General features: G+C 37.7%; 1 protein-coding gene across 11 annotated transcripts in view; it reads left to right on the forward strand.

Moving 5' to 3' along the window:
- The window catches only part of PARD3 (par-3 family cell polarity regulator), a 435,816-nt gene that overhangs the window by 296,486 nt on the left and 125,688 nt on the right, over positions 1–13,642 (forward strand). For all 11 annotated transcript variants that reach the window (XM_008503892.2, XM_030444951.1, XM_030444949.1 and 8 more), the window contains one exon: positions 560–776. In XM_008503892.2, the coding sequence (XP_008502114.1) occupies positions 560–776 (217 nt within the window). The remainder of the gene's footprint in view (positions 1–559; positions 777–13,642) is intronic.

A 13,642-nucleotide genomic window follows, 5' to 3' on the forward strand; every position in this document is an offset into this window, starting at 1 on the left:
GTCCATGATGTGTAGCTTTGAAAAGCTACATGAAATTAAGTATTGTGACAAAACCATTAATTTACTTGCAGCATAAGTAAAAGTCTGTTAAGGCTAGTATTGAGGGTTAATAGTACTTAATGACTTTCATATTTTTAAGAGAATGTTATTAACAGTTTACTGACTGAGCATGCTTCACTGCTGTTTTTTCTTGCAGGTATTTCTGAAGCTCTCTTCAGATGATTTAGCTACTTTAAAAATATGGGCCAATTAACATCACTTTGCTAATCCTCTTTATTAATCCATACATTATTCAGAGTACCCACAAAGCCCAAATGGAATTTTGCAGAGTGTTCTGCAAGGATGAATTCTTTGCTTTTAGGAGTTCTAATAGTACAAATGAACATTCCAAGAAATCCCCACATGAAGAAATCCCCACTAATTTTGGAAAAAAAAATTAAAAGTTGAGCATTTTGTGTTGTAGATGTATCCTACTTCAAAATACATTATGAGATATGCCACAAAATCTTGCCTTTCTTGTTTGTTCTTATCCTTGATGTTTCTTAATATCTGCTTTCAGTGGAAGAAGACACAGAGGAGAGCTCAAGATCTGGTAGAGAATCTGTGTCCACATCGAGTGACCAGCCATCCCACTCATTGGAGAGACAGATGAATGGAAGCCAAGATAAAGGTGACAGAAAAAAAGCTGGAAAGGAAAAGAAGAAAGATCGAGATAAAGAGAAGGATAAAATGAAGGCAAAGAAAGGAATGCTGAAAGGCTTAGGAGACATGTTCAGGTAGGTGCTTTGCAATTGTTTGGAAGGAATAAAAGGAATTACAAAAAGAATTTTCATCTTTTAGTTATCAGTTTTATTATGCCTATTTGCTGAGGCCATATTTTACTATACAAATATATACATGATGCATACAGGCTGATCTCTCAGATTTTGAAACTAGAAATGGTGTCATGAATGGAAAGAAGCTAGGAATGGAAGAGAAAGAGATGGCTGGCAGGGTAAAGGAGCTGCAAAGATAAAAATGGTTTTAAACAAGAAACTGCTTGGTCTTGAAAAGAGTCTTTGGTGATGTCTAAGCAGTGCACATATCCCTTGACAGGTCAAACAATGTTTGGTTTAGTTTCTTTCTTAAACTGTGCTGTTCCTAATATTGTACCCAAAGCTTGTGTAGTTTTCTTTGCTTTATTAATAAGACACTCTAGTGCCATGGAGACATGATGTGAAATATATGATTCAGTTTGAGGTTTTAAAACAGCATGCTTCTCTCAAGAAAAGCAAGATCTAAATATGACTGTCTGCTCTGAGGACTCACATTCTGGAGAAGGGGTCAGTGAAAGACTTGATTTTCACCAAGCACCAACTATTTTTGAAAGGAGTTGTCTCTCTAACAAACTGAAGTGATCTGAAAGAAGCAGAGTGGTGAGGGGCACCCTGCTGTTCTGGGTAAATGGTGAAACATGACAAACACCTTTTATCACTTGTGGGAAAGGGTGGGAAAGCAAGAATATCATTCTTTCTTTTATCTAGCTACAGTAAATAGATTTCTAAGAAAAAACAATATTAAGGCAGTGTTTGTTTTCTTTGGATATGCAGTGATTCATTATTTAATTTTGAAGTGAGATCCCAATATTATTTTAAATATTTATTCACAGTGATTTTGCTCTGAAATCATGTAAGTGGAGCTTCAGTTAACTTTCATCCTGTTACCTTCTTTATCTTATAAAACACAGGTTGTAACTGCCTAAATTCTTGAGAGTTGTTCTGCCTCTGTGAATCATATTACAAAATCAGTTAATTATTAGTTAGAAAATATTAGAGTTAATTAGAAAAAAAAAAGTAGCTGATTATGAAATATTGGTTAAAAATGTTTTTAGTAAACACAAAATAATATGAAGTTGTTAGACAGCAAATGCTACACAACACCAAGAGTCATAGAAGATAGTCCCACTAATCAGATAGGAAAAGAACATTTCAGCCTGATCCTCTGCAAGTCTTATGGGGACTACTATTGCATTATCCTTATGTGATAAATTTTATGAGCTCTAAATAGCTTATTTGGTACCATGAGTGCTATCTCATAGGTTCAGTCAGAAAGTATTTACATCATCTAGAAAGCTTGGAGAGCTTCTTGGTCCTCAGTTTCCTCCTGTGTAATGTTCCCCATACCCAGAGATCCTGTGAGATAGTTACTTGGCTTTGTAAGCTTTGGTATTCAGGCATAGGGTTGATTTGCAGAAGGTCCTATCCAAAGACAGGAGTCTTCACATCCTGGAGAGCCAGCTCAGTGCAGGGCTCATTGCCTCCTTCATGCCCTCCAGCCTTAGAGCCTGATGTCTGGTGTTTCCCTGCAGCTCTGAATGCTCTAGATAGAAAAGAATGTGAAAGTGGAAATTAATACCATTTTTTAATCAGCTGCTCCCAGCTAAATAGGAAGTAACTTTGTCTCTATGTTCAATATAACACTTCTGAAATCTTTAATATGGAAACAACAGTAATTTGACTGACAGGAAGATCTGATGGTCACTTCATTGTTTGCTCTTCATAACTGTCAGTGTTTCCTTGAGCTATTTTTTCACTCACTACCATTTCTGAGAGAAATTTACTTTTCAGTCTCTTTTTAATTAATGTGGGAGCAGTGCTGTCTGGATTAGGTTGACCCCTCCTGGATCTGTAAATTAGCTTGCACCTTGTCAGGCTGCCCAAGACAGGTACTCCTAGTTAGCAGGAAAATGCTGATTGAAGGTATTAAACATTATTCCTGATTTCCACTCAGTGCAATTGCTGACAGGCTTCTCAATAATGTTTGAGAGATGAGCTTTATTATATCTGCAAGATAAGCTTCTACTTCTGCCTATAACATGCTTTGTTTTTTTTCTGTACAGCTGACATATATCATAGATACCAAGTAATCACTGAAAAAGTTGTGCAATCAGAAATAATGATGAGAATGACATTTAAAATTCAAGCCATGATCAAAGCATAATTGGATGTTTTGGTTCTGTGCAACATTATGATTTCTTTGTAGTTCCTTTCTCCTTTTTTAAACTTTTTTCTTCCTATTCAGTGCTCTCTTTTAGCTTAAAATAATCTTTCTTCATTAGGCTGTATGGGCAAGAACACTTGTGGGATAAAATTACTGTTAACTGACACTTTATTTCAATGTCTGTATTTAGCCAAGGGGCTTTTTATTGCATATTTGGAAACTGGTAGCTCATAAAGTGCAATCTATGTGATGCATAAAAAGCTCCTTGCCTTCAGTTAAAATCTCAGGATTTGCTACTGGGATCTTCATTAAACTGTAGTGTGAGATGGAAATTCCCAGCAGAGAATCCTAGGTTACATTTGTCCTCCAGCATCTTGTCATCATTTCCAAGAAAACCCAGGATGATTCTGATAGCAAGTTAGAATTGTAAGTAAATCTTTTAAGCACTTCCATTGTTTTACAGCTTTTATCAAACACAGTAAAGAGGACTGACAGAACAATGAAGGAGAACTGTAAAATATAGGGTGCAACTTGCATGGCTCTGGCACACAGAATTTCCATTATTACCAGAGGTACATTTCTAACATTGGACTGTGGACAGTTTGGAAATTCATCCAAACTGTGAAAGTTCATCACTGTGAAATAAATCTGTCCAAACATCCGTGTATTTCTTTTTTCAAAATGACATTTCAGAGAACAATAGAATAATTGATTTATATTTGTCATTTGACTGAGAAGTCTTCTGGTGAATACAGGGCAGATGCTGACCTAGAGGGGTGCTGAACAAAAATATTGGTCTGTTGGGGGAGATGGAGGTGATGGAGAGCTTTGCTTACATCTGAATGTCTTTGCTTTACCTAAAGAGTTGCATCATTCCCATCCTTCTTATCCCTTCATTAGGATTTACACCACATCCTGTGTCTTTAATCCCATACCAGGAAGAGGCTCTGCAGTTCCTGTTCCTCCTTCTCCATTGTTGGCATTTAGGGAATGCATGGATGGCCACTGGCAGCTGAGTAAATAGATTTTGGAAAGCTTCTAGGAAGTTCTACTAGTTTTTCTGTTTCAATACTAAGGCAGCTTCAATGGATGTGTGTTTTGACATCAGAAGATGATACAAATCTGAATGCTTCTCCAAGTGCAATCTTGAAATATGTTTACTTATTTCTGAACCTGGCTTTGTTTTTAAGTAGAGATTTTGCAGGTTGATGAAAATCAACCTTACAAAAACAATCAGTTGATAAATAAGTAATTTTATTGCTGCCTTAAGAAAGAGGCTTCATAGCTTCAAACAGCATATCTGTAATTAGTGCTGGTAGGGATACATTCGTTTGATAGGCTCCTCTGTTGTGCAAGTCTTTGACATTCCTGTCCTGAAAGACAAAATTATATGTGCCACCTTCATTTCCTTTCCTTCTGCCTCTGTCACATTCAGGGTATTTTCATTTATTGATGGTGATACCCTCAGGATGTAAAGAGGGCAAGGGATGTAATATAGTGATTGTTCTTATTTGCAGGTTTTGGGTGATGGTAAATTACACTCTGCTGTGATGCAGCTGATCACTGATGATTCCTGTACTTTATTCATGTTATATGCTGGTGTACAAGCTTAGATATAGTTTCTAGATGGGTAACTTGACTGGTGAACTAATAAATGATAGGCAAATGAAGTAGTAGCTCCACACATTTTCCCAGCTTCCTCAAGCCATATATAATTTTCCTCTATAGTCATCCCTGAACCATCGTTCCTTAAGACAGTGGCGTCACTATGATTGTGTCACTTTTTGGGGAAATTTGACTTGTTTGCAAGGAAGTTGTCACACTGTAACTGGAGAGTTTGTATAGGAGAAATCTCACTTACGAATTTCATTATAGAAAAATTATGTCCACCATTAATCAGTCTCAGGAAAGCATGTATTTGAGGACTAGCATACTTAGAAGAAACTGAACTACCAAGATGTTGAGAATAAGAAGGGAAAAAAAGCAACTTTAGGTATCCGAAAGGAGGAAGGGAGTAGGGAGGCCAAGCTGTCTCTCATTGGAGAGATAGTCACTGCCTGATAATAAAAACCTGCTGCAACAAGTAGACATTGGTATTATCAGATAAAACTGGATTTGCAAATATAAATGGTATGTTTGAGTATACTTGGGGAACTGATGAGGAGAACAAAAGATGGAGATACACACATCGTGTCTTAACCTTGAGTTTTGGAGATTGCTTATGTAATGGTTGTAATGTAATTTGAAGCAACTGTGGATAAGTATGTTATATGAAATAAGTAAATTTTCTACTGTAGGAATGAATACCTCAGTCCCACCTAAACAGAACTTTAATAGGGAATATAAGCACTGTGTGTTGAAGGTCATGGAATAAGATGGTATACTTAGAAGTAATTGTGTGCATAGCTTTTTTTAGTACTGGAGGCTGTTTGTTTCAAGATTCAGCCTGTAATGGTGATGGAAATGGAAAGCTGTAACGTATGGTAACTGATCTTTAATTCCTCTCTAAACTGTTATAGCATACAGGTGGGTAAATCAGTGCACTAGATAGCCAATGCAAATCTAATATTCCCAAATTACCATTAAAATCTAATCCTAATTAGATTTAATTATATTTAAAATGATTACTTGTAGTTTTGCAGTGTTGTATCTGGAAATAGATAATTTAGTTTGCAACCTTGTTTAGCTGAAATCAGATATACTGTTGATGGTTTTTTTTCCCCACACAGCTGCTTCCAAGGTGCACTGGACATGTCCAGATTCACAAACGTATTATTTGTAGCTTTGAATTACACATTTCAACCACATGAGCCATCTGAGACCTCTGACTGGGCATTTGGGAGAATAACCTGCGTGGATTAGTTTTGCTTGCTACATTATTTCCTTGTTTCCCTGCTCTGCTTTTCATTTAAGTTTTCTCACCGTAATGTCTGTGAGGAGGTGAAAAGCAAATCTCAAGAGCTATACCATTGATTTAGTAATTACCTTCCTTCTCTTTCATTTAATAACAGCCTTCAGACTTTTAGGCAAGCACATGACAAAAAGATATCTGAGTTGTTTAAAATACTGGTGAATTATACCCTAAGCAACAGGACTGGCAAATACCTCAAACTCAATAAAATAAAATCTGTAGTCTGATTTTCAGCATTCAGTAGCTTAAGAAGCAGCAATAATGGCATTTTCCTTGGAAGCATGGCTAATAGGACTTCGCATTGGTGAATGACACTTACCTATAGATGGATTTAATAGAAAACCTGGCACAAGCTCCAAAAGTTGGATTTATTTTTTTTTCCAGTGCTCTGCTCATAGTACAAAATACCATAAATACCTTAGAACACGGAGGAGAAGGTTATTGCTTAAACAACTGTCGGCTGTATAGTTTCAAACTTGGAAGTTCATCACACCTGGTTTGCCAGTGCTTGTGATGCTTGTGCTGAGATTTTAATCAGAAATGCTGAGCTGGTTCATTGCTCAGGTAAATAGAATCTGGGGCCATTAGCACTCTAGTTTTTGCCTGCTACTGCTATGAGCTAGGTGGCATGACTATCATTAAGTCCACATCTGCTTTCCTTCTTCTGCCACCATCCAGAAAATGTGTGACCCACTACAATCCTAGATGAAGGGTCTAAGCATGATGGCTTTTCAGGCTTCAGAGGAGCAGAGTCATTATCCTGGATGCAAATTGGATACTTGTAGGTGGCACGTTCTTGTCCTGTGCTGCTCTGGGCTACTTTGTCCTGATCTGTTTTCAAAGTTTCAGCCAGCCACTGGGATGCACAGATTCAAAAAAGCCTTTCAAATGAAATCAGCCATGCAGCAAATTGTCATCTTTGATGCAGACAATTACCCAGGACTCTTATAGATGTCTTTCAAAGCATTTTCATGTTCTTTACTTCCTTCTTTCCAATTAAAAGTAAATAAGGGACTGAAAGAGATAAGCTTGATTGAAAAATAGCTTTTATTTTTCGGAAAGGCAAGCCATATGCCTCCCTTCCTCTCTGAGCTTTTTCACCTTCTTCTTTTCTTCTGGTCGGTGGAATCAGTTGCTCTGAGGAAATGTGTGTTTCATTGCCTGCAGCCCCAGACACACCAGGTTTTGACTAAGATGTCTTTGGGGTGGGGGTAGTGGAACAGCAAATTCGTGTTTCTAAACCAAACAACTACACATAATCTGTCAGGGATTTAAGGAATGCAGCTTCATTAAGTGGCTAGTAAACTCTGTGACTTTTAAACCAAACACAGAAAGCTGTGGTATGTGATTGTGTGTGTGCAGATTTGAAGTACAAGATTAACATAATCATATGTGGCTTTCCAGTTTGTCATTCTGACAGAAAGCAGGGCTTTGCTCTATGTATTCTTAACACAGGATTTTCCCGGAGTATATCTTGAACTTGTAAATCTGATGGGGGTACATATAATGGTGGTTTGCATTGTGTTTTATTTTGTTTTATTTTGTTTTGGGTTTTTTTTAATTAATTTGAATAGAATCGGGGCTTTTGTTTCTAACATCCAGAAATAAGTGTCAGGATGACCTGTTACTAGAGACGAGTTCATAGTGGCTGCTAGCATATTTTCCCAGTATTCTTCCTTTGCTTGTCAGCGAGTTTAAATAGAGAACCTTTGACACCTACAGCACTGTCTCTGCCTGCAAAGCAAGCAAGGGAGGCAGGCGGCGTGACAGCTGAGCACTCTGCCATCATGCCCGGCATTCTGTGACACTTCTCTTCCAGGCCTGCCAGATGAATATAGAACACAAGTGTCAAGGATGACACCTACTTTATAATCTCTGCAAAGCAAGCCTTTCCAGAGAATTTGTTGACAGTTCAGAGATTCAAAGTCAATTTCAGTTTCAGCTCATATAGAAATAGGATTTTTTTCCTCCACCTGATATGATAATTGAAGTCTAACTATGCTGTGTTCTAGTCCCTAGCAAAGTATTGTAAAAAAATACTGTCTTAAGACATGAAGGACCTGCTAGATGAAAAGCTCTATTAATAACATTTGTTTCATTATCTGTTGGAAATGTTCTTTGGAGATTTAATTTGCTACTGATAGCACCTGTACATTGGTATACATTACGGATCATGTAGATTATGAATGTAAAGCAGAGTCTTCTTTGAAAATCCTTTTAAAAATCAGGAATAGGAATTGTGTTTTGCATAAAAATTAATGCAACTTAATATGTTTTTATAGATGAAGATGACAAAGGCTATTAAATCATAGTTACTTGATGTACTTAAGTTGGCAGCTTCAGGACAAGCTAATCCTTTCCTAAAAGACAAAGCTTCAACTTACTACTGCCTTTCACTTCTCAGAAGCAACGATCTGTGTCCACAGTACATTGGCATGCTGATGCCTCTTCTGAGGATTTTCACGTGTCCTACTGTTGTACAGAGAAATGGCCATTAAAGACTGTTATAAAACATGTCAGTGAAAATGGCAAAATGGGTATAAATATGATTTCTGGAATATAATATACCAGAATAGAAAAAGTCAGTGGCCCCCTGTGTTTCCCTGAATGTAGAAAGAAAATAGTTGGTATAAGACATTCAGAGGGTTTATTTAGGCTTTTAAGTTGTTGTTTCAGGGAAAATAAGAGGAACAAAAGTTTTAGAGAAAGAATAAAAGAGAAGTATTAGAAACACAATGCCAACAGGGTATGCCAGTTATATTTCCCCCACTTTGAATCTATTTATGATTTCTGGAGGGACAAAAAGTTATAATTAGGAGGAACTGATCAGATATTGAAAATCCTACAGTCCTGGAGTGGTTCAGGCAGGAAGGGATCTCTGCTTGGTTCAACTCCTGCTCTCAACAGTCCAGCTTCAACATTTCATCATCTTGCTGAGTGTCATGCCCAGTTGAGTTTCTAATATCTCTCAGGATGGAGACTTGGCAGCCTCTCTTGGCAGCCCATTCCAGTGCTTAACCACACTCCTAGTGAAAAGTATTTGTCCTCAGTAAGAGGAGATAGGAACAACAGATGCTGAATAATCACTGGTACAAAAAAAATTTAAATCAATGCATATCTATTTGTCCTACTCATGAAGCAAAAATATATGGAGGTACAATAAGATTGTCATAAAAAATGTTTAAATTTTAAAGGATTTTTGTGATGTGTGATTATTGTCAGGGACTTACTCTATCCATAGTTTCTTGAACACCAAGAACATAAAATATATAGCAGCTAAGCATGCATTTATGTCTGTGAGCCACCCGTAGTGTGCTAAGTGGTAAAGAAGAAGTTATCTGTTAACAGGTTATTTTTAGTCTGTTTCCAAACATCTTATTCTAAATTATCTTGGACTGATAACTGTTAGGATACCAAGATTGATTGGCTGAATGATACCTAATAATATCTGATATCTGAAGAAGGGAGTATTTTCTTTGGAACTGGGGAAGAAACAGTGTACAGAAATCTTCCTTTTTACTGTTTCATGCTATACCAGAAAATGTCACCTCATTTTCGATGAAAAACAAAATTTGTGATGTATCAATGCTGCTATCTTTGTAGATGGTGTAGAATGACTTTTGTATCAAGGAGCTGCTCTTACTTTCCAAGTGTGAAGATCTCATTGCAATGCACTGCAGTAGATCTGGCTCATTATGTCAGTATTTTATGGCACTCAGGTAAGCATGTTTGCAAAGTAGCAGTAAACCTTTTTTTTGTTATGGTGCATGATAACGTTTCAGTAGTTAATGTAATGTTCCACTGCATATTAACTTTTACTGCTTCTGTGCAAACTTAAGCAGGAGGACAAGAAAGGGCTGTAGGTGTTTGTAAAATAGAATCCACTGGAATGCAGTCGCTTCACTAACTAGTTGTAGAGTGTATCTTTGGGCTAGATTATGATTTGATTAACAGTACATTTTGAAATGTTCACTCTGCAGAAGATAAAGTCATAGTTTTTATATATTTTAACAAGTTTTTTTCAGGACTTTTTTGCTGTCAGTCTTGTAGCTGCTAGACTTTAAAAGAAAAAGAACATAGTATTGTTTCATGGAACTGCTTCATGTTTTTATGATTTTCAACAAATATGATAGCATATTACTGATATGGCTGTTTTAAAGGGTTTCTATTATGTGTTGCAAGCATGTTGGTAATCCTGTATTGGTAGAGAAATTCTCTGTTAGAAAAAAATAGTTTGGTAGATACATTAACTTCATAGGCCTGATTTTGTCAATGGGATCTGCAGAAAGAAAGAAAGAAAGATGTTGTCTGTGCTTGCAATACAGAAATCTATGGAAGTATGGCAACTTGCTTAAGCTTTCAAGAAGAACTTCCTTATTTTAAAAATGGGATATTACATTGTGCTAGTTTCTTCAAGGGCTTTGATGTCCTGTGGTTGTCTGTGTTATATAAATAAAGAATATCTGTATGCTAAACACATAGACTACCTACAGCTTCCAGATGCTGCTGTTGAGTTTAGTTTGGAGTTGTATGGATGACTGAAAATGTATATAATTTCCTTTTTTCTGTTCTGCTGTTACAAGTAGTACTTATTAACAAAATGTCTAATCAGAAACAAAGTTTATGGATTAGTTCTAAAAGTTCTGAAAAAGAGGATTTACTAAAATGCATCTAGAATCTTAGCTGTATCAGCATTTTTGAGTACCACAATAATGAAAGTAGTATATTTTTATCCCAATTGTAAGTGCTTCCAGAATATTCAACACCAGGTGTGCCAGCAGTATTTAGAATGCAAGCTGAATTGCTAATATGCATTTCAACAGCAATATACCACAAATAAATCTCAAATATATCACAATGTTGTTATAGATGCTATCTTTGTCTTTAACTCAAAATGCTAAAATCCAGAGATGCAGAGCATAACATGCTGCCACAAGCAGGAGTTTCAGGTGTAATGTTACAGTTAAAATATTTATTTTCTCTGATGTTGCTGAGCAGGTAATGATACGAACAGTGTCATCATCTGTAACTATTAAAACACCTGATATCATCTGTGAAGCTCCAAATAATGTGCTGGTTTTGTTCGTCTTTTATAACTGCAAACTAAGAAAATTGATAGTGTAAGATAAGTAAAGTGTGGAGACTCAGTACCATTTACATCAGTATTTTAAAGATACTAATTTTAGGCTGTATATTCAGAAGAAATATTAAGATGGCAGTGATTGCTGTATACAATGTGCAGTACTGAGCATGAGTAGAGCTGATCTCATTTGGAGAACATGTCAGGATCCAGGTATTTTTGATGTCAAGGTTAGGTTTATTTTAATCATTTGTCTGTTTTTTATATAAATTCAGACCTCATTGCTCATTGCTCGCTTTTTATAATGGCTGAGCATGTATGAATTAATACAGAACTGTTAGGGTGTATGGGGCTGGTTCTGGCCTGACATCTCCTGTGCTAGGATCTTATTTACATTGTGGCTGGAACAAAAAGAAGCCTAGCCACCCCACATCTCTCTTTTAGCAGTCCAGTGCAAATCCTTCTATGTACATCTTTTCAGTCTGAAATAAATCTGCTCCCAGTTTGGCCCTGAAATAATCAGTGATGTAAATCACAACTGATACAACTATTTCAGCTGCAGTTACCATGAAGACAGCTCGAGCTCTGAGTACTGGCAGCTTCAGGATGCTGAGCATCTCCAGGGCTCCAGGTAGCTCTGGGCAAGCCCTGGTGCCAGCTGCTTTGGGGACTCGCTGCCAGACTTCCCAGTGATGGTCCACCTGAGCCTTGCTGCATCCACTCCAGAGATGCTCTGTTCCAGTGGTGGTACTGCAGTGTGAAGTCTCACTCTTCGTTTTCCACCTAGAAGATACTGTCAGTATAAACTAAATTTCTCTGCCTCAGGGCAGAATATCAGCTGAAAGAATAAACAGGGGTATGTGAAGCCAGCAGTGGCATGCTAATGTGCACTAAGCAGAGGCCTGGCTCAGGCTAGGTCCTGTGCCTGAGCCCTGTCTTTGTTGTAAACTTTCAAAATAGCATATTTGTTATTTTTTACTCTTTGTTTTTATGATATTGTAGATTGAAGGATATTCAATGTAGCTTAATTAAGTTGTACTCAATAGCACCTCATTAAAATATCCTACTCACATAATTTGATTTTAACCAAAGTTTATTGTTTATCCTGAAAGAGGGGATAGACTCATAGAATCATAGAGTCAGCTCATATGACTCATAGAATCATAGAGAATCATAGAATCATAGAATAAGCTGGGTTGGAAAGGACCTCTGAGATCATCAAGTCCAACCCTTAATCCACTACCACTGTGGTTACCAGACCATGGCACTGAGTGCCACATTCAGTCTCTTCTTATAAACCTCCAGGGACAGAGAATCCACCACCTCCCTGGGCAGCCCATTCCAATGCCTGATCAGCCTCTCTGTAAAGAATTTCCTCCTAATATCTAACCTAAACCTTCCCTGGCAGAGCTTAAGTCCATGCCCTCTTGTCTTACTGGGAGCTGCCTGGGAGAAGAGACAGACCCCCCCCCCTGGCTCCAACCTCCTTTCAGGGAGTTGTAGAGAGTGATGAGATCTCCCCTGAGCCTCCTCTTCTCCAGACTGAACACCCCCAGCTCCCTCAGCCCTTCCTCACAGGACTTGTGCTGGATCCCTTCACAGCCTCCTTGCTCTTCTCTGGACCTGCTTCAGCACCTCAATCTCCTTCCTGAACTGAGGGGCCCAGAACTGGACACAGGACTCAAGCTGTGGCATCACCAGTGCTGAGTACTGGGGAACCCAGAATGGGACAGGAGACCCTATACTGTGATGTGAGGCCACCAGCACTCCGTTGCTGCAGCTCAGTGAGGGGAATTGCAGTTTTGTGTTGTAGGTATCCTCTGAGAGGAGAATGCGTGCTTGTCAGGATTTTAAGGATATTTTGATTTGACTTGTCCCACAGATTCTACAGGTCTGTTGTCCTCTGCTGGAAACTGTGCTTTCTCTATCTCATAGAAGTGTAAAAATGTGAGTGAGGCTAAAGATACAGAAACAACACCTACTGCAAATACTGCTTTATTTACAACACATAGGTTATTTTCTAGGAGGTGTGTATCAACAGAAGATTTTCAGTAATTGACAGAAAAAATGCTGACTGACTTACTAACATTTCTAGGTAGTTTAATCTGTAGGTAAGTTTAATCTTTGGAAGGTTCTATATGAGCTGCCAGTATTTTTATTAACTTTTTGTGTGTCTGTGTTAACTTTTGATTATTTTATACAGTGTAATTGCAATGCTGCAAGACATTGGAATGTTACTGCAATTTCCTGGTTTAGCTGGCTCATGTATTACATTGGTGTCCTTGTTTCTCTGCCTGTTGCATGCACTTAGCAAGCATCTTTAATGATTTTGGTTTTGTAGCTCATGTTTACATAAAACATGTATATGCAAGCATTTCATTGCAAAACGGAGTTATGAAGACTCTGTGTTACTGAGGTTTTTTTCCTCCCCTTTTCTATCGCAAAAGTGTTGAAGCAAATTTTCCTTGCAACTTCTCTTTTTTTTTCTTTTCTTTTCCCTTCTCTTGAATGCCAGTAAAATGGGTAAATGGGTGGGTTTTTATCTTTCATTAGCATTTCTTATAAGGTCTGCCTTTAGACCAGTACCCATTTTCTAAATTGTACTTCTGCAGGGCTGGAAAAAATCATGGTAACCAGATGTGGTATTTGTCTCTGGCCTGGCAAAGTGTTAG

The sequence above is a fragment of the Calypte anna genome, chromosome 2 (assembly GCF_003957555.1).
Source record: "Calypte anna isolate BGI_N300 chromosome 2, bCalAnn1_v1.p, whole genome shotgun sequence".
Lineage (NCBI taxonomy): Eukaryota > Metazoa > Chordata > Aves > Apodiformes > Trochilidae > Calypte > Calypte anna.